At 49.6% G+C, this 26,104-nt stretch overlaps 1 protein-coding gene across 2 annotated transcripts in view; it reads left to right on the forward strand.

Annotated features, from left to right (window-relative positions):
- ATAD2B (ATPase family AAA domain containing 2B) overlaps positions 1-26,104 on the forward strand; it is a 93,466-nt gene that overhangs the window by 1,024 nt on the left and 66,338 nt on the right. For both annotated transcript variants that reach the window (XM_074194765.1, XM_074194773.1), the window contains exons 2-6: positions 17,330-17,481; positions 23,523-23,572; positions 23,860-24,013; positions 24,717-24,819; positions 25,209-25,317. In XM_074194765.1, coding sequence (XP_074050866.1) covers positions 17,330-17,481; positions 23,523-23,572; positions 23,860-24,013; positions 24,717-24,819; positions 25,209-25,317 — 568 coding nt within the window. The remainder of the gene's footprint in view (positions 1-17,329; positions 17,482-23,522; positions 23,573-23,859; positions 24,014-24,716; positions 24,820-25,208; positions 25,318-26,104) is intronic.

The raw sequence follows: 26,104 nt of genomic DNA on the forward strand, positions 1-26,104 counted from the left end.
TCACTTCTCTGAAAGTCACTGGGTTAGCCTTGGGTCCTTCCCACCGGCCTTGGTCTTTGTTCTGCCGAAAGAAAACCATGTTGACTGGGTCCATTACAAGTTGTATCTTCCTTAGGCTCTCCCAAACCCTTCCTGCCACGAGGCAGGCCCTTTGAGCTCCTGGTATTCCTTCTTTCACCCTTTCATGGGGAGCGCTGTCCCTTCTCCTGACCGAGGCTAGCCCCTCTACTTGTTCAGGTGATCCTGCTGCCTCTTTTACACCTCTGGTCACTTCTTTTCAATCCCTCCTTGGCTATTGACTGCTTCTCTAGAGCCCACACACAAGCCCAGGTCTTCTTCTTAAGCGATGATCTTCCCTCACCCTGACCTGTCCTGGCCAAACTCCTCGAGAGAAGCCTGATGCATTCAGCAACTCTCTGCTTCCTTTCCTCTCTGCATTCCACCACATCTCCTTGGTAGTGACCATTGATCCTTTCATGGCCAGATCCAGGGGTCTTCTCTTAGTCCTTGTTCTCCCTGACACTGCTGGTTCCTCTCTTCTCTCTTAGGTTTTCAGAATACCCTCTCCCCTGGTTCCCCTCCTCCCTCTCTGACTGCCCCCTCCTCAGGTCGTGCCCAGTAACTATGTATGGATCTCTCGCAGCACTCTTCTCTATACTGTTTCACTTGGAGGTTTCATCCGCTCCCATGGATTCAGTTATCATTTTATACCAAAGAGTTTCAGATCTATTTGTCTGCCCCAACCTCCCCTCTGATCTCTACCTGTCCTTCTGCTATCCCCCAAGCCTCCTCTTCTAAACTTCCTTTACTCTGGTCTCCCAGCTCCAATGTGCTACTCCCCTTTTCTCTGATCCAGCCTTCACCTTGATGTGGACCCTTACCACCTCAGGCCTGGATGAGGCAGTGGCTGCTGCACTGAGGCAGGGTCCCACCTGCCTTGGGATCTCCCTTCTCCAGTCCACCTTCCACTCACCTGTCAGCCTGAGAGGTCGTGAAACCCTCAGTGTCATTACTAGTTTCAAATGCCACAAAAAAGGCAGTACCTGCTGGAGACTTCCCTTCCAAATGCTTGTCTGGGCCAGCTGCTGTAGTTGGCTCACGTGGACATAGCACCCACCGAGATGCAGGCACCATGCTACGTGCTTGCAGATGGTCTCCAATCCTGGGAGGTCAGTGCTGTTAATGTCCACCATTTTACAATTGAGGAAACTGAGGCAAACAAGTTGTGGCTGACCTAACTAGGAAAATTGCTGCTTCCTCATGGAAGCTGTTGAACCCTGTTGAGGATTTTGAGTGTTTTGAGGTGGTGACTCAGTGGTCCCTTGTGGTGAATTGAGTTTGTTACAAAATTCTTTACCCATAATTTCCATTTTTATCTGTCTCTTGTATTTTTTTAGTTTCATCTGACAGGATAATTTTGCTTAGGTTAGCCTCTTATCAATTTGTTTTTTTCCTTTAACAGTTCCTCTCTTCTCTGAGGTGATGCTGTTGATGATCTTTGTTCAAAGCCTTTCTTAGACTTGACTGAGGACTTTTGTTTTTGACACTGCCATTGCCCTTGGCCAGTAGATAAGCTTTTGCTGGTTGTGCACCTTGCCAGACTCTCTGTTCCTTCCTGGTGTTGGTTGATGCAGAGCAGTTAAAATACCTGGTGGAATGATCTCCTCCTGGGTCACTGCCTGCTTTTCTCTCCATTTCCCTTTCTTTGGTCAGTTGTGTGCCCTCTTCTAGTTTCAGTTTTACTTTTGGGTTGGTGTTGATTTTGTGCTTGGCTCGCACAAGTCTGGGCTCTGTCTCTAAAGGATTTCCTCCTCTTTTGAGTGATGTGTCTGGGTAGTCCTGATGCCACTTGAGCCTGTCCAGAGGTCTACCTGGGCACTGGAAGGAATTTGGGCTCACTGCTTCCTCCAGATTCTGGTCCACTTATGTATTGACTTTGAGGTCTGGGAGAGTGGGCGAGTCTTCTCTTGGTTGATTTTTTTCTCCATTGTATTGGGTGTTACCAGCCTTGCTTTTTTTTTTTTTAAGGTTTTTGCAAGGCAAATGGGGTTAAGTGGTTTGCCCATGGCCACACTGCTAGGTAATCATTAAGTGTCTGAGGCAGATACCCTGACTCCCAGGGCTGGTGTAGGGGTGGCCCTAACACAAAGGGGCTAACACCTCATGCAGTGATGTTTCTGGTTGTCCTGCCATATATCCAACAAAACTCATCGATTTGCCTTCTGAAGGAGAACCTTAGAATTATGCTTCTTCTGGTTTTGTGTCAAAGGAGAATGGTGGCATCCAGAAGTTTTAGTTTTGGCAACTAATCTGTGTCCCTGCTCATCAGTCACCGTGAGTGGATTCTTCCAGAGGCTTTCAGTTCCTCAGCCCCTCCTTTGGGGGAGTCTCCCCCACTGGAAGTCCTCTCAGGGAGCTCTTGATTTGACCCTGTCGCTCTTTGCTGCCCAGTGGGAAACTTGCTGTGGACAGATCCTGATGCTTTTGGTCTTCACAGCTCCTGTGTCTGCTACCCATCCTTGAACTTGGGCACCTAGTAGTTTCAGTGGGTACTCTGCATCAGTCTGCAGAGCTGAGGTGGGGCAGACCACTTGTGGAATGGGTCTGCAGGCTTTCAGTGTGGTGGCTGTGAGGGCTTCATCCTTGGCTCTGCTTGTGTGAGGTCCTCCTAACCTTCACCTTGACTGCCCCAGCTGCATTCCAGTGTATCCTGAATACTTGGCCTAGAAGAGTCACATCTCCTTGGTACTTGGTGTTGGTTTTGTCCAGGGGGAGCTGGCCTTTCTACCTGTGATATCTCAGTTCTGTTCAGTGGTTTATGGTTGCCCAGAAGAGACTTCTTCACTCCCAGGAAAGATGCTTTCTAGAGAGATCTTGGGATTCTTAAGCAGGAGGATGCCCTGGAAGCCCCATGTAGAGGCCGTTCATTTTGTGGCTTGGTGTAATCAGACAGGTTTCTGAAACTGGAAAAAAAGTATTCCAGTGCATTCCTTTGGGCCATTCCCCCAGTCTGTGGATAGGGTTAGGGTTAGGGCAGAAGGTGAATTTAAGGTTAGGCATTAAGAGGTGCCAGAAAAGTCTGAGTGCCCAGATGTCCTCTCTTCTTGCTTGGTTCTCTTTGGGTCAGATCTTCTGTAGCTCTTTAGGCATAGTTCCTAGCTGCTTGATCACATTTTTAAATTTTTATTATACATTTAACAAGCATCTATTTTCTCACCACTACTACCCCAGAAAAACGGAAGAAAGTAAACCATTGTACATAGAATAGATAGTTAGGGAAAATCAATTCCCATGTTGTTGACCTGGATCAAGTCAAAGCTCCATCAGTAGTGCATGAAGGCCCTGTCTTCCTACAGCCTCTCCACCTTTTTATTTTTGTCCCTTCTTTTTAACTTTGTCAGTCAGAGCAGTGTGAAGTGGAACCACAGAGTTGCTTTAATTTAACTTTTTCTAATTAGTAGTGATTTGAATGTTTTTCCACCTCACTTTTTAAATTTGGATTTCTTCTCTTGAGAAACTGCATCCAAATCCTTTGACCATTTATCAATTGGTGAAAAGCTTTTATTCCTACAAATTTGAATTATTTATTTCATTGTCTTGGAAATGAGACCCTTGTCAGAGAAATTTACTCTTTTAAAATTTTTTTAAAATTTATTTAAGGCAATGAGGTTAAATGATTTGCCCAAGGTCACACATCTAGGTAATTATTAAGTGTCTGAGGTTGGATTTGAACTCAGATCCTCCTGACTCCAGGGCTGGTGCTCTATCCACTGCACCACCTGGCTGCCTGAGAAACTTACTCTTAAAAGATTTTTCCTTCCACTTAATCTTCCAAATTTTGTCTGCAGTGGTTCTGTTTGTGCAAAAGCTTTATGCCCAGAATTGTTTGTTTTACCTCCTGTGGTCTTTTCTGATCCACATCGGATCCTGCCCTACTTACTCTTCATCTTAGGTCTGAAAGGTAATTTCTTCCTTGATTCCTAATTTGTTTCTAATGTCTCCCCTTATGTCTCAATCTTGGCTCCAGTGGCACTTCCATGGTATATGTTAGTCACTTTGCAGTTTTCTCATGGCTTTTGGTCCCATGCTGATGGTCACTCAGCAGCACCCCATGGACTTTGGGGGTATCTGACACTACTCCTGGGGTTGTTGGCGTCTCTCTCTTTCTTAACCAATACTAAGGGATTTTGAGGATTACTGCTATGAAGGATAGTTTGAGAGCAGGTACTGCTGGACCCCCCTTGCTTCCCACTTTTTTTCCCCCATTAAGCCTTGCACTTTGGAAAAATAACTTTAAAGCAGAGCATGTTATTGCAATAGTCTAGGGCAGCTAATTGGCACCATACTGCATCAAACATCTGGTCTGCAATCGGGAGGACCTGAGTTCAAATGTGACCTCAGCTAATTGCTAACTAACCCTGTCTGCCTTAGTTTCTCTACCTGTAAAGTTAGGTAGAGAAGGAAATGGCCACCACTCTAGGATTTTGGGGTTTCCAAGGGTTGAATATAAGCTTGAGTGATTGCAGTCTGAGTGGAAATGGCTTGACTGTAGGAGGGGTGTTGGGGATCACCCTGAGGTTGGGTGCCCGGGCTGGGAGCATGTTGGTGTCTCAACAGGAAGAGGGAAGGGTTTGAGGGGAGGGAAGAATGCTAGCAAGCAAGGATTGACCCAGCGCTTTGGAGAGAGCAGGTCTCCTGCCTCTGGAGCCTGGAAGTCAGATGGTGGCTGTTAGTTTGAGGAGAGAGCTAGGAGGAGAGGAGGGGTGCAGGATGTGGGGGGCTGTGGCTGGATCCAAGGGGCTGTTGTTTAGTTGATCAGAGGGGCTCCAAGTCTCTCCCAGTGACTGTTCACAGCTGAGGTACTCCTCCTGGGTCTGCTCCCTCTGCATCCCTCCCCTTCCCAGGTTTTCCTTGGACCCTCCTCCTCATCATTGCCTACACTCAGTCATAGACCACAAGCGTGTTCTGCTGTTCCCTGGTTAAGGAGCATTCCCTCCTTTCTGATTCTCTGGCACCATGGATTCCTATTGACACATACACATTCTTTTCCTCATTCTTGGCTTTTGGGTCTAGATCTGCCCTCCCCTCTCAGGGTCAGAGGCTGTCTCTCAGCCCTTTCAGGGGTTTAATAAAGACTGGAGCCCTGGAGAAGCAAGCCCTCTAAGCAAGATGCTTGGGAGGGCGGTAGGGAAGATAGCAGATAAATGGGAGTTAAATCTGTTGGGTCTCAGGTTAGATGCTATTTTTGACCATGAATCAATTAGTCATTGACTATATATTAAGCCCCTCCTTGGTCCTGGGCAGAGTTCTAAGAACTGGGGATACAAAGAACGGCCCTGCCCTCAGGGAGCTCATAGTCTAAGGGAGACGTCATTCACACTACTAGGTACAAACACACTCTGGCTACCGAATAAATCAATGGGGAGACATGGTCCGGAAGGTGGGTTTTTAGGGAAGGTGGGATTTGAGGGAAGCTAGGAGGCAGAGATGAGGAGCAGACCTGTGGACAGTCAGGACCAATATTGGCTCAGAGCCTGAAGAGGTGTCTAAGGGGCCATCATTGTCTTTGTGCTGAACAATGGGGAGAGTGTAAGAAGGTGTAAGAAGACTGGAAAGGGGGGGAAGCTTGCTGTCTGATTCTGGAGGTAAGAGTGAGCCACTAGAGTTTGTTGAGAAGGGGGTTGGTGACATGATTAGACCTCAACTTCAGACCACTGCTGTGGCCCAGGAACAGGTTGTCCTAGGTCATGACAGTGGCAGCGTCAGAGGATAGAAGGGGCCTAAAAGACTCTTGGCAGCTGATTGGTTATGGGGGGGGGGGGTTGCCAGCAAGGATTTCATCTATGTTGGGAGGCTAGGTCATGGGGAGGATGATGATGATCTTCAGTATTAGGAAAACTAGGAAGAGGGGGAGAATGTGAGGAAAAGAGGAGGATTAGTTTGAGATATGTTCAGTTTAATATGTTTTTTGAACATCAAGTTTGTGATATCTGAAAGGCAGTTGAAGATTCAAGCCAGAAAGTCAGCAGAGGAAATTAGGCCACACTTTAGTATCAACGACACAGAGATGATAATTGAATCCAAGGGAACTGATGAGATGGCCACGTGGACCGTGGTGGAGCAGAGGAGAGGGCTTGCAGGGTGATCTGGAGGGGGCTCCAGAGAGGAACTGGCAGGGTCAGGACCCACAGCCATGTTAGGAAGGAGGATGATGGAGAAAAGGTCATTGGATTTGGCCTTGCGAGCTCCTTGGTCACCCTAGAGGACTGTGTGGGGAGCCGGACTGCCCAGAGATTGGAAGGGAGGGAGAGGGAGCTGAGCAGAGCGAGATGGGTGGGGACTGTAGCTGGGAGGGTATTGACCCAGAGAGGATGGTGAAGCAAAGGGCCTGTTGGGGGCAGATGAGGAAAAATGGGAGCAAACTTCAATGGGGGGGAATGGAGGCTGTGGGATGGGGTTCAGAAAGGATTTTGCCTGGATGAGGAGAAGGGCTATCCTCGCCTGAGGTTTGGGTGAAGCGGGTGGGAGTTGGGGAAGTGCCTGAATGGAGGAGAGAAGAGAGCGAACTCTGCCAAAGGCTTTACTCTGCTAAACCCACTCTGTCCTTCAAAAATGCCCCAGCGTTTCATTTGAGGTGCACATGTAGCCAGGACACTGACCCCTTGAAGGAGGTCTTGGGTCCTTGGCTGAAGTTTGGCCACTTGGAACAGTAAGAGAGCTCAGAACACCTTGAGGTGGAAGATGTTATCCTCATGTTGGTACCAGAGGGAGGTGAGTGGCTACTGACCCAGGAGTCAGGAGGACCTGAGTTCAGATCCAGCTTCTGACACATGACTCTAACTAGCTGTGTGACCTTGGGCAAGTCACTTCTGGCCACTGAACCTGGAGGAGATAGTGAGGCGCTGAGGTAGCTTAGCTCCCCACACTCAAATCACTTCACTCACTTGTCTTGGCATCATCTCCCTGATGTCATGTCTTCTTCAGGAAGGAAGGACAAACAGCACAGTAAATGCTAGCCTACAGGAAACTGAGCCTAGCCTGTGTCTGAGGTCAGATTTGAACTCTGACCTTCCTGTTGGGGTTTTTCATGACTTGGCATAGTCTCAGTGACAGCAGCCTCCTCACTGTCTTCATGCCAGTACCCCTCCCCCATTAGTTATTACCTGTTAATCCTGCCAAGAGCTTGTCTAGCTTTGTTTACACGGGGTTCCCCCCTGGAGGGGGCTCTGTTTTTCCTTCCTTTTGCTTCCCCAGCATCTATCTGGTCCACAGGAGGTGCTTGGTGAACAGTTCTCTGGTGTGCTTTCCCTCCTTTCCCCATCCCACATAGTGTGGGGACCCTTCTGAAGGTGACCCATAATATGGCCCCTGGGTCTGTGGCTAACATGCATAGCTCCCAGCTTTTGGATCTGTCCTTTCCTTTTCCAAAAGCAGGTTGGAATGAAAAATCTGCTGACCGCCCCTTTTGGGTTTTGTTGCTGTTTGTCCTTCCTTCTTGAAGAGGACCTTATGCTTTAAGAGAGAATTCCCCAACTTCATTCTAAAAATGGAGTTATCAGCACTCCCAGAGGGATACCCTTCCTTGTGACTAAGAGGTTTATGTGTGCCTCCTACCTTTGGGGCTCTCCAGGTGGTGTTGTCAGGGATTGCAAGAGGGCTTCCAGCCTAAGAGTGTCAGACAGTGGTCAAGGCTGACCCTAATCTTAGGCAGGGTCTGTTCTTTGGCTCTTGAGATGAAAAATAAAAAATGATTATTTCAGAGGCTGGGAGTCCAAATGATTTCACATTGTGCTTTATGTGGGACTTGGAGGTTCCAGCTGTGAGGTAGAAAGGAGGGAGTTAAACTTCCTTTCTTGAATCAGAACATTTACAAACAGGATCCATTTGCCAGGAATAAATGCTCTGGAACATGACAACTACTTTGGGCAGGAGAAAACTTTCTGGAAGTGGGTCATTTGTGTGACCAGATCCCCTGTTTTTTCATAATCCACAAAAAGGAAGCCCATTGGGATCTTGTATTGGCCACATCTCTCAGCCAAATGCCAGATGGTCAAGTAGGATCTAGGGTAGGTTATCCCTTGTGAAATTCAGCTGGCTCATTGTGTGTGTGTGTGTGTGTGTGTGTGTGTGTGTGTGTGAGTGAGAGAGAGAGAGAGAGAGAGAGAGAGAGAGAGAGAGATATTTGTGTATGTCTGTGTGTGAGTGATTTGTGTGTGTCATTGTGATTTGTGTGTTGGTGTGTTTACGTGAGTGAGTGATTGTGTATTTGTGGTATCTGAGTGTGTGTGATTTGTATGTGTCTATGTGTTTATATGTGTATGATTTATGTGTGTGTATGTACAATGGGATGAGCAGATCCCTTCTGGTACCACATCTGCAGTCCGAGGATGAAGTTGTCTTCCTTTGGGTGGCTGGTGACCCAGTCCTCACTCCCTGTTGTGTCGCCTCCAGGACAGCTCTGACCACTTGCTTTGTCAGCATGGGAGTGTCCTGAGGCTAAACCCTCCTGGTGGAGAGTGGGGCTGCTGGGCTTGGTGGAGCCCCCTTAGGATTTTGATTTCTTTGAGACCCTGGTCTTGTCTGACATGTCCTTACGCAGGATGGGTAGGGGAGGCTTCGATGTTGAATGCCAGACAGGTGGGTGGGGGACCTGCTGCTCTTGTTTGTCAAGTGGAGGAGCATGGTGTGTTCCTGGATGGGTCTGGAGCCTCTGTCTGGAGAACTCTGCTTTGGTGTTCTTTGCCCAGTTGGCTGGTCAGGGCTCTCAGTGTTTTTCAATTTCCTCATCCAGCTCCTATCTGTTGCCTTTTCTAGCTCTTTTGGTAGGAGGTTGTGCTTCCAATCACTCAGAAATCTGGGCTCTCTCTCGGTGGTGTCTTCACAGGACATGATGGGAACCCCGGGCTCTTAGGGGTGATCTGGGTATTGGCTGCCAAGCAGGTAAAGAAAAGTCCTTGTGTGCCCTCACCATCCCTGAAGTCTGGGGTCATGAGATTGAAAGGAGGAATCATCCCCAGGGCTGAAGGAAACCAGAGCACCTTGAAATCTTGAGGAGGAACTGCTGTTTGATCATTTCACAAGCATTTCTTTTCTGTCCTTCCCCTCTTCATCTTCCTTATTTCCATTGGAAAAGACAAAATGAGACTCTTGCTAACAACCAGCTTGCCCTTGACCTGTTCAGAAGGGGCCTTCCTCATCTGAATCTGGAGTTCATGCCTCTTGGCCTCCAGGGTGGTCACTGAATCAGTGAGAGATCCTCTGGCTTTCAAAGTAGGTAAGTGATAGACACTGTTCATGGGTCCCAGGGCATCTCAGAGAGACCCCCACCCCCCAGGATTTATGCTCTGGTTATCTTGAGTGGAATTCCTCTTCCTCTAGCTTCTTGCAGGGTTTGGTTGATGCTCTCCAGAAATGCTGTGGATTCAAGTGGCCTGATTTTATTTAGGCTAGGAATTAGCTTTCCCTGGGGCTCTCTGTTGGAATTTTTGTTTTTTTCTGCCTACGTTTGTACTTTTGATATCTTTTTCTTGTCTGGTTGCTAACAGTATGTTAGATGGTTGTGGTAATAATGGACATCCTTGCTTTCCTCCTTATCTTATTGGAAAGACTTCCAATTATCCACATTGCAGATTATGTTGGCTTTGGTTTTAGATCCTTACTAAAGAAAGACCCATTTATTCTGGGGCTTCTGAGAGGCAGTAGTGAGGAGGTCCAAGGATAAGGACAGAGGTGGTGCTGAGAGGAGAGACTGGAGGATGACCCAGAACAGGCCTGGGTGCCCCTGGGTTTTGAGTAAGGTTTGCATTGCAGGACAATCACATTGCAATGGGAAGAGCCTAAAAAGATAGATTAGGAGGTGGTCAGGAGCAAGGGGTGAGCGATGGAAAAGCAGTGTGAGGAGAGATGGAATGGAGGCCTGGAAGGGAGAGCCATGTTTTGCGGAGGTTGGCTTTGGGGTGGGAAGATTACAAGTCTTCTGGGTGTGTGGAGCCTCTGAGACTGATGGGACAAAAGATCTGAGAGTTGCCCGCATCCAGGTGATCATTAGATTCATGACTGTGGGTGAGGTCACCATGAGAGAGAGGAGAGAAAAGGGCCCGGGGATAAGGCTTGGAGGAACACCCTCATTGAGGGGGTGTGAGGTGAGGTGAGCCAGGGGAGCCTGAGGAGGAGCAACCTGTCTGACAGGTGGGACAAGGACTGAGAGAACAGTTTCATCAAAACCCAGGTGGGAGAAGAGGAAAGAGGGGTCAGCTCTGCCAGATGCTCCAGAGATGTGTGTGGGGCACCTATTCCATTTGGTGATGAAATGTTTTTTAGTAACTTCAAGGGAGGCAAGTTGTTGTCACTGGGTTGGAAGATGGATTGTAGAGGATTGAAAAATGAATGAGAGAGGTGAGATGACAAAGGAAGGAGCAATCCTCACAAAGGATACCTTGAAGGGATGGAGGCTAGGGGAGCCTGGGGACTTGAGTGTGGGCCCCAGAGAAAGGTCCACAGGCTGGGCCAGGGAGAGGTGGAAGATCTGGGAGGAGACCAGTGGGGATTGCCTGGAGAAGACAGAGGGCCCAAGGGGAGGGTTGTCCTTGGTGAAGAGCAGAGACTAGAGGAAGATGATGCCATGAAGAGAAGGGGGAGCAGGGGATTAGGGTGAGCATTGGTTTTCCCAGGAAGAGGCAGAGAGTCAGTGAAGGGAGGAATCCAAAAAATTGCCATGTTGTGGTCAGGCTTCCACTTTCTAGCCTCTTAAAATGTAAAAAATTTAGAAAAACGTCTCAGCAGAACATACTGGATAAGGCAGAGTTTGCAGCTCTCCACTCCAGCAACAGCCGGCATCCGGGTCCCTCAAATCCTGGTCACCTGGGGAATTGCACCTTATTTTTTTGGCTTAGCCACAGATCACTTGGACCACCATCTCTTGATGCCCATTGTTTTCATAGGTCATTTATTTCTGGCTGTGTCCAATGAGAAGTCTTGTGAAGGTTAGTCATCACCATCTTTAATCTGAATCTGTTTAATCTATTTCTCTAAGTATTGGGCTTGAATAAATCGACCTCTCTGTTTTTTTGACCACAAGTACCCCTTGTTTTATGCCATAGATTGGTAACTAAAAATTGTTATTCGGAGAGCTGGGAGGGACCAGAAATCTTGCTCATTTTGTAGTAAAAGCCAGAGGCCCAGAACTTTTAAAAAAGACAACTAGAGAAACCTGAATTCTTCACAAATTTCTTTGTGGGGGGGCCTGAATCTGTGAGTGCTCCCAGATTCAATGAGGCCTGCTTGATTTATTGGCCAAGGAGATGCCAGGTACCTCCTTCCCTCTTGCCTACCCGTGACTTGATGTCCACTCTGCTAGTCCTTTCTGTCCTGAGCCTCTTGGGCCTCAATTCCCTGATACTTTCCTTGCTTCTTTAAGGAACGGGTCTCTTCTCTCTTGTGATCAGTCCTAGGCAAACAGGAGAGAGAAATTCTGGAATGTGTGGCCTGCCCCTGGGGCCTCTGGCCTGGGCAGCCCCTGGAGCAGCTTGCCAGGCCTGCCCGAGTGGCACAGCTGCAGAGCTTAGGGCAGTTATCTCTGGAGCAGTGAACTCCAACTGGGGTCCCCATCATCCCCTCCGGAGAGGGCCTGAACCAGATGAAAATGTCATCAAAAATGGCTACCGAGTGAACTAGAGTCACTATGTGGCCTAAGACTTTTTTGACACCAAGAGAAACCTCTCCATTGGGGGGGGGTCAGTTCTTGGATGATTAGGAGCCTGGGACCCTCCCTGGGCTTCCTTCTTGGCCCTCTGGGAGGGTCCTTCAGAAGCTTGGATGGAGCTTGTTTTTTATGAAGGTGTCTGGGAAACTTGGAAGACGAGTGCTGGGAAATGTCCTTTTGGCTTTCCTTGGGAGAGGCTCCTGCCAGCCCAAAAGGGTGCAGGTCAGAGCATTTGGATATGGGCAGGTCCCCTCCTGCTCCCCTTCCACCCCCCACCCCAGCAGGACTCTTGAGGACTTCTCCCCCATTAGATGAGCTTCTGGGGAGCCACGGACAGTTCTCCTCTGCAGTGATAGTACGTGGCAATGGTACCCCGGACATAGGACGTGGCTAATAAATGTTTTTGGATTGGTTGTAAGCGCTGCTCACACACACACACACACACAATATTTTGTTTACCTGTGTGACTTTTATTCCTCCAACAAATATAATTCATTGGTAAATGCAGGGGAAGAGTAAGTGTTCATGGGGCTTTAGAATGGAATGATGTGTCTCCCCTTGGATTCTAATCCATTAAGTATTTATTAAGTTCCTCTCCCTTTGTTCCTGGCCTGGGTCCTCATGGAGAGATTAAAATAACCCCTCTTGGCAGGGTGCGCCCCCACAAGCCCACAAGTCCTGGACTGAGTCTTGAGGGAAGCTGAGGCCAAGGCCAGGCCAAGGGGCCTCATAGACCCCCGGGGACACGTGGGAGCAAGAACTTGGAAGTGGGAGGTGGAGGATGGGAACAAGAAGAGCTGGCCTGGATCCGTGCGTAGGAATGTGGAGGCCAGGTTGGAAGGGCTGTAGTGCTCACCTAGAGCTTCTATTACCTTGAACTGGAGAACAGGTGAGCTGCTGTCTTGGCAGGTGGGGTGGCTGAGCCCCCATTAGAGACTCTGGAGAAGGGCCAGTCTTGGAGTTCTTAGAAAAGAGAAGACCCTAGAAGAAGTTGACTAGCAGTGGGTGGTGGCAGAGGAGCCAGCTTGTTTTCCTTAGGGAGGGGGCTTAGCTCACCTTGTTTCCTCCAGTTGAGAGAAGAATGGATGCTGGGCTCGAGGTGACCCCAATTTTGGCCAAGAGCTGGTTCCTAGGGAGAGGATGGGAGTTCCAGATCAGACAAGGACAGAGAGGGATTCGGACAAAAGTCTGGAAGCCAGTGTCCTTTGGCCCCTCCAGAGGACTGCAGGAGTCCGTCGAAGCCTCTTTCTGAGTCCCGTCCGCAGCCTGGTTCACGGTTCACTGTTTGCCTGGCGCAAAGCCTCCAGAGCGCATCCAGGCTCTAGTCAGGGACTGGACAGTGAGGACGGAGGTACGCACAGCCTCACACACATAGCCTTCAGCATTCCTGGAAAAGGGGCCCAAAGTCCCACCTGTGGAGGTCTGATTTACCTCTGACGACTGTGACATAGCCCATAGGCTGCAGGGGAGAGGAGAGCCTGAGGCAGTGCCTTCAGAGGAGGCCTGGGGCACGCAGGGGCAGCTGCCACCTTGTGGCCAGAGGGCCAGAGGCTTCCTGGGGCTCCTAGGAGCAGTCTGGCCCATTTTGGGGAAGACTTGTCTCTTTTTGCTCTATAAACTTAAAACTGGCACCTTTCTCTTGCTCTCTGTTGTGCATTGCCATGAGTGTGCCTGCCGGGCCCAAGTCCAGTGCTGTTGGGAAGGTCTTGTGACCAGGGTGCTGGGGGTGGGGGGAGGTCTGGGCCAGCTGGCATAGACTTCAGAAGCTAAAGGAGGGGCCTCTCCCTGGAAATGGCTAAGAAGAGCGCCCCCCCCCCCCAGGGCCAGATGCTGTGTGGGTGGCCAGCTGAGAGGGGAGCCCGGGAGGTGGGGGAGACCCTGGGGCCACTGCACCTGGTTTCTTGTGGCTGGGACTCAGCAGCCACTCCTTCCCTCCCTCCCTCCCTCCCACTGCTCTGACCTGTTTTGATGATTCTGGGCTGGAGTGTTCCATTATTTAGGGAAATGTTTTGAGGTGGAGTCTTAGGAGCCTTCCCTTGTGGTCTACAACAGGTCAGTTGGGCGCTACAGGAGGGTGCTGGGCTGGTTCCCAGCCATTCCCTTTTACCTATCAGGAAGAGCTGGGGAGCCAGCTTTAATTAGCACCATGTCTCCTCTAAGTGCTAGTTGGATGAAGCCTCAGTTCCACCATCAAGTGCACTAGGGAGGGTTGTTGAAAAGGTAAAACTGGGCAAGCAGCATGAGCAGTGTTTCCTCCAGGTTGGCCTACGTAGGTGTTCAAAGAGCAAGAGCCCTGACTTGGGGAGTTAGCTGGGGAGACAGCGTGTGAAGGGGTCTGGGTCTGGGCAGCTGAGAGGGCCTGAGGAACTGAGGGTGGCCGGGATTGAACCCAATATCCAGCGGAGGGTGAGAGTAAGAGGAAAGTTCTCCCTGGCCTTGGGTTAGAACCAGGGGGTGGGGGCCTTATCTGAAAATGCCATGAAATCTCATTTCTCCAGGAAGAAAACTGCCTTCACCTTTCTTCTACATCAGCTTCTTTTACAAAGTTTGCTCTCTTCGGTCCTTTTGGAGGAGAGAACCTAGGGAGGAGGAGGTGGACCCAGAAGCCTCCACTGAGCCCGTCCTGGTGGCTCGGCATGGGAAGGACTACCTGGCTGGAACAGCTGGATAGGCTCCCTTTATTTTTGTCCTGACCACTCTCGGATGCCGTCATGTCCTATTCTTCCTTGTCTCTTGATTTTTTTAAAGCCAGAACCACTTTTTTTAATCTAATCTGAATTCCCTGCCTCTTTTCAACATTACAAGTGATCTTTTAGAGCTTGCCTTGTTTAAAATGAGTTTTTTTACTCTTACAAAGTTCTCCAAAGGATCCCCTTGGTATTTGCCTTAGTTTAGCCTTCAGCCTGTTGCTCATTGTAGGGTACTAGGCTCTTGTAATGAAGGCCTTGTTCCACACCCCCCATCTTTAAGGAACACTTTGTGATTCAATCAGAACCATTTTGGGTGTGCTTTGGTGAGTTGAGCCTCAAATATTTTATGCATTTTGTTAATTGGATGGAATGCCCCATTCTAGTATTGCCTCTGGGATTTTGTTGATGTAGAAATGTACTGATTTTTGAGGGTTTGTTTTGTAGCCTGTGACTGTGCTGGTTCTTAATTGCCTTAGCCAACATCTTTGTTGATTCCCTAGGATTTTCTAAGCAAACCACCTTGCCATTCTCAGAGATAGCTTTGTCTTTTCATTACTTGTCTTTATGCCTGGAATTTACTCCTTTGCCTTATTGCTCCTGCAGCCATCTCCAGGAATACATTCACTAGGATGGGGAGAATGAGCATACCTCTGGCCTTAGCCCAGGATTAGTTGGGCAAGCTTCTGGTGGACCCCAGTGGAGCATGACTATTGCTTTTGGATAGTTAGTGATCATGTAAACATGTGACTGTACTGGAAGGGTTTTAGCATAAATCAGTGATGTATTTTGTCAGACTTTTCTTTGCATCTGCTATGATCTCATTATATATCAGGGCATATAGATCTAACAGCCAAGTACCAAAGAATTGGAAATAATAAATACACCCTTTCTATAAAGCTTGCAGTAAGATGCAGTCAAAATAATAATCATTTCAGGGAGTACAATACAAGACACGGACCCAATAATGAGTGGGTCAGAGAACAATGATAGAACTGATAACAGGATGAAAGAAAACGATGATGAAACATCTCAACATTTCTGGAATGTGCCAAAGTAATTCTCAGGAGAAAACATCTTTTTTTTTTTTAAGGCAGTGGGGTTAAGTGGCTTGCCCAAGACCACCAGCTAGGTAATTATTAAGTGTCTGAGGCTGGATTTGAACTCAGGTCCTCCTGACTCCAGGGCCGGTGCACTATCCATTGTGCCACCTAGCCACCCCCAAAAACATACTTTTAAAAAATTCAGTTTCATTTTATTTTTGGATCTGCTTTTTCTGTCTTCCCCCCTCTTCTGTAACAAGAGGGGGAACATGCGTAGCCCATCAAAATATGTTCCCTCCTTGGCTAGGTCCAAAACAAGGCTCCATCTGACTGGAAGAGGGCAACAGGTTTCATCACGAGTTCTCTGGGAGGCGCGCCATAGAAAAAGACACAATCAATAAATTGAGCATTCACTTAAAGTCAGAATGCCAAAAAAATGAAATGACCTTAAAGTAAGTTCAAAAGAAGGATCTTAGAGATTAGAGGAAAAGTGGGTCAGTGAAGAGAAAGAAGCTGTAGAAATCAGGTAAAAGGAAGAGCTGGCTCTGTCGAAAAGCCCCCAAGATTGACAGACTAGAGAGGTGAGAGGAGGAGGAGCTGTGGGCCGAGGGTCAGTCAGTCCTTCCATTGAGCCAAGTTGCACGAGCAAGATTTGGACATTTTCCACTTGTTTCTAAGGCTCCTTGGCCGCTGGAAGGATTGGTTGGCTTCGGTTAAGCGTATCAAAGGGGAATCCTGTGCCAGGGAAGATGCTGGTGCCAGGCCACCAGGCGTCCGACTCCCGCCCCCGGTGCATCTCCCCTCAGAAGACCTGATGGCTCTCAGCCATCCACCGGCCGTCTGGCCGTCCCCCAGAGGACTGGGCTCCAGGTTCATTTGTTACAAATCTGCTTTGAAGATGAAAAGCTTTATAGGTTGGGGTGCTTTTATTGAAGATGCAACTCCCCAGGCTCCTTCCCTTTGGAGCTGGGGCGTCATTGGGCGCTTTGGACTGTTCCTCCTGTTTAGGCTTCTTTTGGAATGTTGGGGGTGGTGGAGTCGGTAATCTTCTGGGGAGTGGGCAGGAGCATGGCTGGGCAGCCCGCCTGTGATCTGGCTGGCTCTTTGGGGGAGACTGTTCCTTCGTTCCAAGGGCCACTTCAGGAAGTGCTGCTAGAAGGCCTTCCCTCCAGTGGCCGCTGTGCTTGGGTCTGGATGAATATTCCAGCCCTTCTTGTTGAGCTTGACAGCTTGGTCTCATTGCATTAATTTGTGGGTCTGCCCTTGTCCCCCACACTCATGAGCCCTTGGCTTGCGTTTAGCGCAGTCATCTTCCCAGGGAGCTCATTCACAAAATGACCCCTGCATGAGGCGGGGGGGGGGGCTTCCTGAGTTCTTCCTAACCTGCCTCAGTGGTCCTCTGTCCTTGTCATGTCAGTTACGTTTGAACTGGTTTGGAAGAAGGAGAGAGTTGGGGATGGCTACGATGTCTGTACCCCTTTAGGGTAAAACTATCCCACAACCACCCTGGAAGGCAGAGAGGTCTTGACTCCCCATTTATGGATGAGGAAGCTGAAGTGGTGGGCCCAAGGACAATGACTAGGGCTTTTGAAGCTGGGTTAGAATCCAGGCCCCAGGCTCTGCCATGTGGGTTCCCCTCCCCCTCCCCCCAAATTGCCACATCATAGCAGTCCCAACACCTCTCTGAGAGCAGTTCTCTCACCTCCCTGTCCAGATCTGTAGGCCTCACTGCCTCTCTGCCACCAGCATGCTCCCCACTTCCTCCCAGGGCTCACCCTCAGGGTCTCTAGACCCCCTTCCCCTCTTCCACCCTTAGAGCTGTGGATCTTTGGTCCTGGGTTTGTCTGGGTAACGTGGTAACTGAGGAAATAGCTTCACTTCCATGATTTTTCTTTCAGAATGCTGATGCCGACGGCAGCTTGAGTGATAGTAACATATCCCCACCAGCCAAGCGCACGCTGAAGCTCGCTGATGCCCTCTGCAAGGATAAATCCAAACCACGAAATCCTGGCCAGCGGGAGGAATGGAGCCTTGCAGCTGGCCAGTCCAGGTGAGCAGAGAGGCACCTGAGTCCTGAGCCCTGTTTGTTGGGCACACCCGGCTTCCAGAAGCTACTGGTGTGTTTATGGAATCTCCTAGTCATTTCTTTAGGGCCAGGTCTTCCCAGCCTGAACCACATCATCGCTTAGGCGGATCAGTTGGCCATCTCAGTGCCGCTGCTTTAGGAAGTGCTCTTAGAATTGTGGGATGGTCGTGTTACACCTCCTGTCCTTTCTTGGCAGAGGGGCTGCCCTTTGTGGGGGGTCTTGACTCCCATGCAGGGGTTTGGGCATGCCTAATACCCGCTGTTCCCCAAGGCTTGGGCCTGCAGAAATGGGAAGGACTTAGCCTAAAGAGAAGGGTGGGAGAAGCTTTTTATATATCCTTCTAGAAACCTTGAAAATAGCCTCCCACCCATTCAGTGATGCCATTGTATGGCCAGAGATCAGGCCTGCGTCAGAGAGAACTGCCTCCTGTGGTTCTAGGTAGTGCCTCAATTTAGGGTGAAAATATCCAGGGAATGTTCAGTTCCTGCCTGGGAGGGCTGATGTCATTTTTTCATGGATCATTAAAGATGCTGCCAGATTATGCTTATTACCCAGGGAAAGACCCTTCCACTCAAAAAACCCCCAAATTGAGGTGCTCCCTCAAACTGCAGGAGCTAACTCTCTTTGGTGCACTCCTTCACTTAAGGACATGGTGGACCAGGTTGGGAGGGCCTGCTGACCTGAGGTTTTGCCCCCATAGAGGCACCCCCCACACACACAGAGAGGAGGAGTGGTTTTCATCTTCCCCCAGGTAGATCTGATTGAGCCCCTTGTAATGGTAGGTTGTGAGCACCCAGCTTCATTAACCGAGGGAGGGGAAGGAATGCCTCTGGGCGTCCCCACCCTCAGCACCTTTACTCCTCTGCACTCACTGGGCAGACTTCCTCCTCCTTGCCCTTGTGTCCTATTCTGTTGAGCATTTCCCCTCCTTCTGGGGGACCCTTTGAGTTCATTCTGCTCTTCCATGGCCTCCCATGTGTCTTCCTGGGCCCAACTCTGCACCCTCTGGTGAGACTTGGCCCTCACCATCTGAAAAGCTACTCCAGGTCCCTGCCAGAGCAAAGAAGAAGAAAACAACTCTTCCCAAGACAGACAGCCAGTCCTGAATTCCCAACTCCACGGCGCCCTTCCTCATCGCTCCATTGGTCAGAGCTTGTGGCAGGAAGCTGAGCTCCACCCAGCCCGAAGACCAAGAATCCCAACCCTCCTTTTCACTGTGAAGTGAGAGAAAAGCATTTTGTTCCAACTGTTTCTGAGCCCCTAGGGTCTGGAGAACGTCCATTGGCCTGGGCCTGGGCTCAGACCACTAGCTGGCAGCCAGAACAGCCAGACCAGGAGGGGCCACTTGAGTAGCGTCAGACACCCGTTGAGCAAGGGACTCAGCCAGATACCAGGCTGGCCCAGATGACCCAGGGCCCCTGCCGGACCCTTTCTGGATTTGCAATTTTTACTTGCTTTACTCCCCCATTAAAGGAGAATAATAAAACCAGTTCTGTTTGTCCCAGCCAGCAGGTGGGCTGGATGGGGCCAAGCTAGGATGATCCCCAGAGAGCTTTGGTCCTGACAGGTGGCCCCCCCCCCCCCCCCTTGCCTTCAGGTCTTTTCTCTTAGGCTGTTCAAGACTTTGTCTTCTCTTCCTTTGCCCAGGGCCTTGGGAGCTCTCATTTCCCCTTGGCATTAGGAAGCCCTCTGGGATGATGGGGACAGGTACCATCTTGGTGCTTCTTCCAGACTGCTGTGGGGGCTTAGGGCAGATCTTGGCCAGTTCTTTTCTTTCAGTCTTGACTTGCTGCAGCTCTGGGGCCTGTGAATCGGTGGGGCGCTGTGAGGTTTGGGCTGCGGAGGGGCTGCCCCTGGGCCTCTTCTTTCATTCTGTAAGGAATCAGGTGGCAAGTAGTTTCCATCAGTGTCTTTGCTTTTCTTTGCTCACATGTTGCTCCTGGGACATTACACTACAACTGGGTATCAGTTGTAAGGGGCTGACGTTTTCCTAACAACCAGGTTGTGTGGTGCTATCTGCCCATTTTACAGAAGAGAAGACTGGAGAGGAGGGACTTATGGGACCAGAGTCACAAAGCCAGGAAGTGTCTGGTTAGCATTTGAACTCAGGTCTTCCAGGATATTCCCTTCTGAGTTCCTAAGGGGCCTCTGCTAACCTCCTGTTTGTTGATTATTTGGGCTTTTACATTTTTCTGAGTAGGAAGTCTCATGCATTCCCCCAGGTGATCCCATTAGAGGTCTGATTGGTATGGCTGACCTTGAGCCTCTGCCTGACCAGCTCCCCTGACTCTCCTGCCTGATTTGGGGGCCAGGCATAATCCCTTCTTTGAGCCTTACTGCACTCTGGGGAGGGAGGGACTGTCAGCCCCATTTTACAGAGGGGGAAACTGGAGGGTCAGTCACTTGCTTGGGGTACCACAGCTAATCGGTGTTGAGGCTGAATTTGAACTCGGGCTTGCTGTTTTGTTTTTGGAGGGGTTTCTGAAAGACATGCTGTGTCTGAAGCTGGTGGTGCCAGCTTGTAGTCTCACATAGAATTGAGTAGCAGCCTTTTGGAAATATTCAGAGGAGGAGTCAGGCCCCACTTTCCTTTGGTGGCTGGTGAAAGCCCCCAACCTTTCTGGTGCCGGCCCTTGCCTGGCCCTGGGGATGTCCACATGGTCCTTTTCTAGCTGGGTCTGAGAAGATGGCTGGGGCTTTGTGACCGCGCCGTCAGTCCTTCCAGGAGCAGTGGTGGATGGTGGACTCCTGGGGTCCTCTCATGGACCATTCAGGTCCTACTGAATCTGTCCTTCTGGTAGGACATGGCTGTCAGGGGGCCAAAACTTGAGGTATTAGACAAAGATTCAGAGACTTGAGATACTGCAGAGATAGAAACCCAAGGAGATTTGTGGTGAGGGAGGAGTGGCCAGGGCCTCCCAGTTCTGGATCTGGAAAGAGTTTCCAATAGAAAGAAGGGCAGGCTCCTTGGGATGCCGTGCCCACCTTCAGTTGCAGGAGACAGAGCCAGTTAGTGAGTCTTCTGGACCTGCTGCTTGGGGCTCTCACTCCTTGTTCTTCCTCCAGGGCTCCTGGTTGTGTTAGAATTGATCCATAGCGGCCATGCCTCTCTTTAAACAAATTACTATGTGCCAGTCACAGTGCCAAGTTCTGGAACTCCAGAAGGAGACTGAAGATCATCCCTGCTCTCCAGGAGCTCGCATCCTAATGGGGGAGAGAGTGGGTGAACCACACTCCCTCACCCCTTTCCCTGGAAAATTCAGCTGAGAGATAAGGCCAGCAGGAGCCAATCAGTTGGGTCTCTGGCCTCAATGACCAGAGACCTTCAGGTGGAGCTTCTTAGCCTTCCAAGATGCCAGGAAGACAGGGCTCCGATGACAGTTGCCAGCATCCTGGTGCTGGGAACCACATGATTGGTTGCATCAAGGAAGTGGGGTTAGACCCCACTCTGTCATTCAGGATGCTTGGCTGAATTATGGGACCCACCTCCTCCTTGTAATCTTGGCTTGGGATCAAAACCACCAGACTCACCGTTTCCTTGGAAGAGATAAAAGTGCCCTACCTGCCCAGAGAGAGGCAAGGACAGGTGCTCTGTCTTTTGGGGAGCATCATCTTGGGCCTCACCAACAGAGATTTGAGAAGCTAAGTCAGAGGAAAAGCTCAAGTCCTGAGTTCAATTCAAGGACATAGGAAGGTGAGTTTAGGCAGATGCAGACCCAGAAGGGTCAGGTACCTTGCAGGGTCTAGCCAGGAGAAATTAGAGATAAGAGGAATTGGAATATTTTAATACATACACAGGGTAAATGATTTAGCACAGGGAGGACATGAGGAACAGGGGGAAGACTGAAATGAAGATGGGTTGGCAAAGGCCAACTGGAGAAGGTGGGATTTTAGTGGAGAGAACCAGTAGTCAGAGCAGAGGAGGGAGAGGATTTCATCTATGAGGGACAGCCAGAGGAAAGACCAAAAGACAAGAGGACCTTGTTTGTGGGACAGCCAGGAGACTGGGAGCATTGGAGAATGACGTGTAAGTAAAAGGGAGAGAGGAGAGGGGATCAGGGTATGAAGGGCTTTCAGCACCAAGTGAGGGTTTCTTTAAATTCTGGAGAGAGTAGGGAGTTAGGGAATGACATGGTCAGATCTTTACTTTAGGAAAATCACTTTGGTGGACGAATGGGTATAGACTGGAGTGGGGAGAGACTTGGGGTAGACAGATCCCCACACTCCTTCCAGAAGCTAATAGTCCAGGCTCAAGGTGGCAAGGGGTCTCTACACCAGAGTAGGGACAGCATCATGCCTGAAAGGTAAAATTCTTGGAGAAATTCTGCTGAGGTGAGCTTGATAGACTTTGACACCGTGTTGTGTGTGTGTGTGTGTGTGTGTGTGTGTGTGTGTGTGTGAGAGAGAGAGAGAGAGAGAGAGAGAGAGAGAGAGAGAGAGAGAAAGAGAGATAGGATGATTCCTAGAGTGAGAGCCTGAGGGACTGGGAAGAGGAGGGGGTCCTCAAAAGTAATAGGGAAGGTAAGGAGAGGGGAGACCTTAGGGGGATAGATCATGAGACCTCTTGTTGACATTTTGAATTAAGATGCCTCCTGGACATCCAGTTGGAGATGTCTGAAAGGCAGTTGGAGGTGTGAGATTGGAGATTAGCAGAGATCTTGAGGCCAGATAAGGAGAGCTGAAAATCATCTGCATAGAGATGACAATTAAATCCATGGGAAATGATGAAATTATACAAGGAAGTAATTTTTCCTTTGAGAAGAAGAGAAGAGGGTTCAGGATAGAGCTCTGGGGGCCCCCCTGGGTTAGAGAGCATGATCTGGAGGAGTATCCAGCAAAGAGGACAGAGAAGGAGCAATTGGAGAGAGGAAGAGAAGCAGAAGGGAGGAGGGGAATGTCCTAAAAACCCTGGGAGAAGAACCGCAATGTCAGGAGAATGAGGACTGCTCACATCATCGATGAGTGAAAAGCTACCATTCAAACTGCCAAGTGATTGTGAAGCAACTGAGGATGCTCTGTAATGGAGAAAGCTTCTCAGAATAGCAGAGGAATTCATGTGATTGCTGTTCTTGGGAGGCCAGTCATTCTCTGGACTGACCCGCCTACTCTGGAGGGGCCATCTCTGTCCTTGACTGTGGACCTGCATTTTAGACATAAGGAGAGGTCCAGAGATGTCCCTTAGGCGAACCTCTTGGCTGGCCTAAATTAGTTCTGTAACCAGTGGGCTATCATGAGTAGCTTGCCATTGCCTGCGTCCTTTCTCTGTGCCGGGCTGTTTGTCTTCTCAGCATGGGGGATCATGTCTGCTCTAGGGACTCAATATTGAGTGGCCTGCTTGTGCAGAGGGTAGGAGGGAGAGCCTCTTCTGGGGTCCTCTGGGCCCCTGCACTCCCATCCTCCTGAGGGTGTAGGCATGAGGATGGATTGGAAGGCTTGGTTTTGGTCTAGTAGTTCAGAGGGCTTCCTCTTTTCTCTGTGGGTCTTCTGGACCTTGGGTCTGTTTCTCAGATGATCCTGGGAGTCTCCACAGCTCTTCTCGGGATCAGACAGAGGACCCTGCTGGAGGCTTCAGAAAGGGTATCTGCTGGTGTTGTCACCTCAAAAGTCTGCCCTCTTTCCCCCTGCCTCCCCAGCCCAGGGACAATAAGGACAGAGCCTGGAGCCTCGGCAGAGCTCCATGCTAAATGGGAAGAGTCATTGTCCCCAGGCTTTTGGCTGGTCAACTGGAAGTCATCCTTTCAAATGCCAGAATTGAGGGGTGTTTTCATTAGGGTGCTTCCTGACTGCGCCACTATTGAAGGGAGAGCTTGGGATAGTAGAGGGTTGCCCTGATTGTCCAGTGGACACGCTACTCTTCTCAGAGTGATCATCCTCATTAATTAGCTCATGAAAATGTAACATTTCATGATAAACTTTTTTGTTTAAAATTGTTTTGTTAGTATTGTATATCTTGTTTCTTTAAGTGAATGGATGTGTTTGCATGTTAAATATAATTGTGTTCTAGGTTAACCTCTCAGCCTGGTGCTACATTACCAAACGGACATAGTAGTTTATGTGAGTATTCTATGGATGACGTGGAACCGGTCAGTACTGACTTTCTTCTCCCAATGATTCAGTAAACTTTTAAGTGGGAATAGAAGGTGAAGGGACTCCGTGCCTGCCCAGCCCATTGGGGCCACTGGGGATGACTGGACCCTAGCTAGAGAAGGGTTTATTCAGTTTGTCATTTACCTTCAACTGTATTATTCTTGGTCAAACCAGAGTAGACATTAGATGATTGCATTTTATTCTGTCATTTTGCTGTTCTGTGTTTTCAAGTGAAACCTCTGGTCTCCCCACAGCTCTGCGAAGTCATCCCCTCCGGGGTGAAAAGAAGGGAGATGGGGACCGGCCTTGTATGAATGGGGATATGGAAGTCAGGAAAAGTTGTCGCTCCAGGAAAAACCGATTTGAAAGTGTGAATCAGAGCTTATTATTTGATCAACTTGTCAATAGGTACGAAGGAGCACCCTCTGTCTCTTTACCAGATCCAAGCTTTGGGTCCCTTTAAGGAGGAGCTGCCTTGATTGTTTTCTTGCCTTTTGTGGGGGGACTGATTTATTTATTTAATTTTTAATTATTTAAATATTGAATTTGTTTTCCAATTATATACAATAGTTTCTACCAGTCATTTTTTTGCAAGGCTTTGAGTTTTACAGTTTTCCCCCTTCCTCCAAGAGAAGGCAATGTGAAAGTCTTCACATTCGCATCTGTGATAAACAAGGTCCCAAATGAATGTGGTGAGAGGAGAAACAGATCCAAAAGGAAGAAAGAAAACATTGGAGACGACCAAATTGCCTGCTACATATGATAACTTCTTTTCCACCCAAATTGATTTGCTGACTTTGATCCTCCTCACAAATGAAAGGCCACTGTCACTTCCTTGGAAAGCCCGTGGCTCCTACGATGAGATTTCTTAAGACTCCATCGAATGGCCGCAGCCTTTCCTGCTAAGCAGGCACTGACCCTGCTGCCGGGACCTAATCTTTGGAAAGGCGTTGGGGTGACCCCCCCCCCCCCCGAGTACGAGGCCATGGCTGGGAGTCTTTGACCCACCCATATCCTCCAGTCTCAAGGGGACACGTGACTTCTTGGGGACTTGGAGTGGCATGGGCTCTCTGACCCTAAGCCTGGGATCTTTGTTTGTGTGTCCCTGAAGCACTGCCGAGGCGGTCCTACAGGAAATGGATAACATCAACATCCGGAGGAACCGACGCTCTGGCGAGGTGGAGAGGCTTCGGATGTGGACCGACACAGAGTTTGTACGTGCCCCGGCAGCCTCCCTTGGCCTCTTGGGTACTGGGCGTCCCAGCCTTCCTCTGCCCCAGGCCCTATCAGCAGAGGAGAGTGGATGCTTTCGTGAGGGTTACGCACATGTGCACGTACACATCCATCCATACACACATATTCACACACACACACACAGAGTGTATCTGAGGCAGACTGAGCGCACATCTGCTAGTCTCCAAGTCTAGGGTCCTACCTGCTGTACCACTCTGCCTCCCCAATATGGTGGACTAAGCTGCCCACTGACTGTGCCCTTGAGGTGTAAGGCATGCCATTCAGGATACTCCTGGATTACTTCTGCCCCTTTATAATTTAAAACCTGTTCCTCTAGCTCTTTGTTTATTTATTTGTTTTTTAATTAAAGGAAAACATGGACATGTATTCACGTGTCAAGAGGCGAAGGAAATCCCTGAGAAGAAACAGCTACGGCATACAGAACCATCATGAGGTGTCTACTGAAGGGGAAGAAGAAGGTTGGTCAGGCCCCTGAGCTGTGTGGGCTGGGTGCCCTTGGCCCAAGGGAGTGGGGGGAGGGCTTTTTTCTGGACTGATGGGAGACCGAGTGTCCTTGGAGATTAGACCCTCCCTCCTTTGGGCCAGGACCAGGCAGTGGCTCTCATTTTCTGGCTCACAGAGATTCCAGACTTGTCTCAGGGAGTTGTGGGGGTATCCAGGGTGCTGGGCTTGGCATGGTCCCCTCTCAACCAGGTGACAGCAGTGCCCCCTGACGTGAGGACCTTGTCCAGGGGCTGCCCATAGCTTCCTCCTGCAAGGGCTTTTGGGTCGGAAACCTCTTTTCCCAATAGCTGGTCCCATGGGATGTTTTTACCAATTTGGGAAGAAAGTGAGCCGCTTTGCTCCAGGCAGATGCATTTGGTTGCCTCAGGCCCACCAGGCCCTCTTGGGGTTCAAGGGGATGCTCTTGCCAGATGAGGGTACCCCTGTTTTCAGGTTATCTGCTAGTCACCAGTGGCCCAGGCAGTAAGCATAGAAATGGACTTTGGCAGTGGAGACTTGTGTTACATTTAAAAATACAGGCTGGGTGCTGGGCTCTGGCAGCCAGACCATGCCAGGCCTCATGCAGCTGGGATTGTGGAGAGACTTGTCATGATTGTAAGAGAGAGGGAAGGCTCTGAGTGCTCCTCCTGCCCCAGGCCCGTAGAATGGGGCAACCCTGGGAGAGTTCCTTCCTCTCCTGTGAGATGGGGGTATGAGTCCTGCCTCCGACCCAAGGCTCTGGTGAGGATCAGCTGAGGAACT

The sequence above is a fragment of the Macrotis lagotis genome, chromosome 1 (genome assembly GCF_037893015.1).
Source record: "Macrotis lagotis isolate mMagLag1 chromosome 1, bilby.v1.9.chrom.fasta, whole genome shotgun sequence".
NCBI classification, from domain to species: Eukaryota; Metazoa; Chordata; class Mammalia; order Peramelemorphia; family Peramelidae; genus Macrotis; species Macrotis lagotis.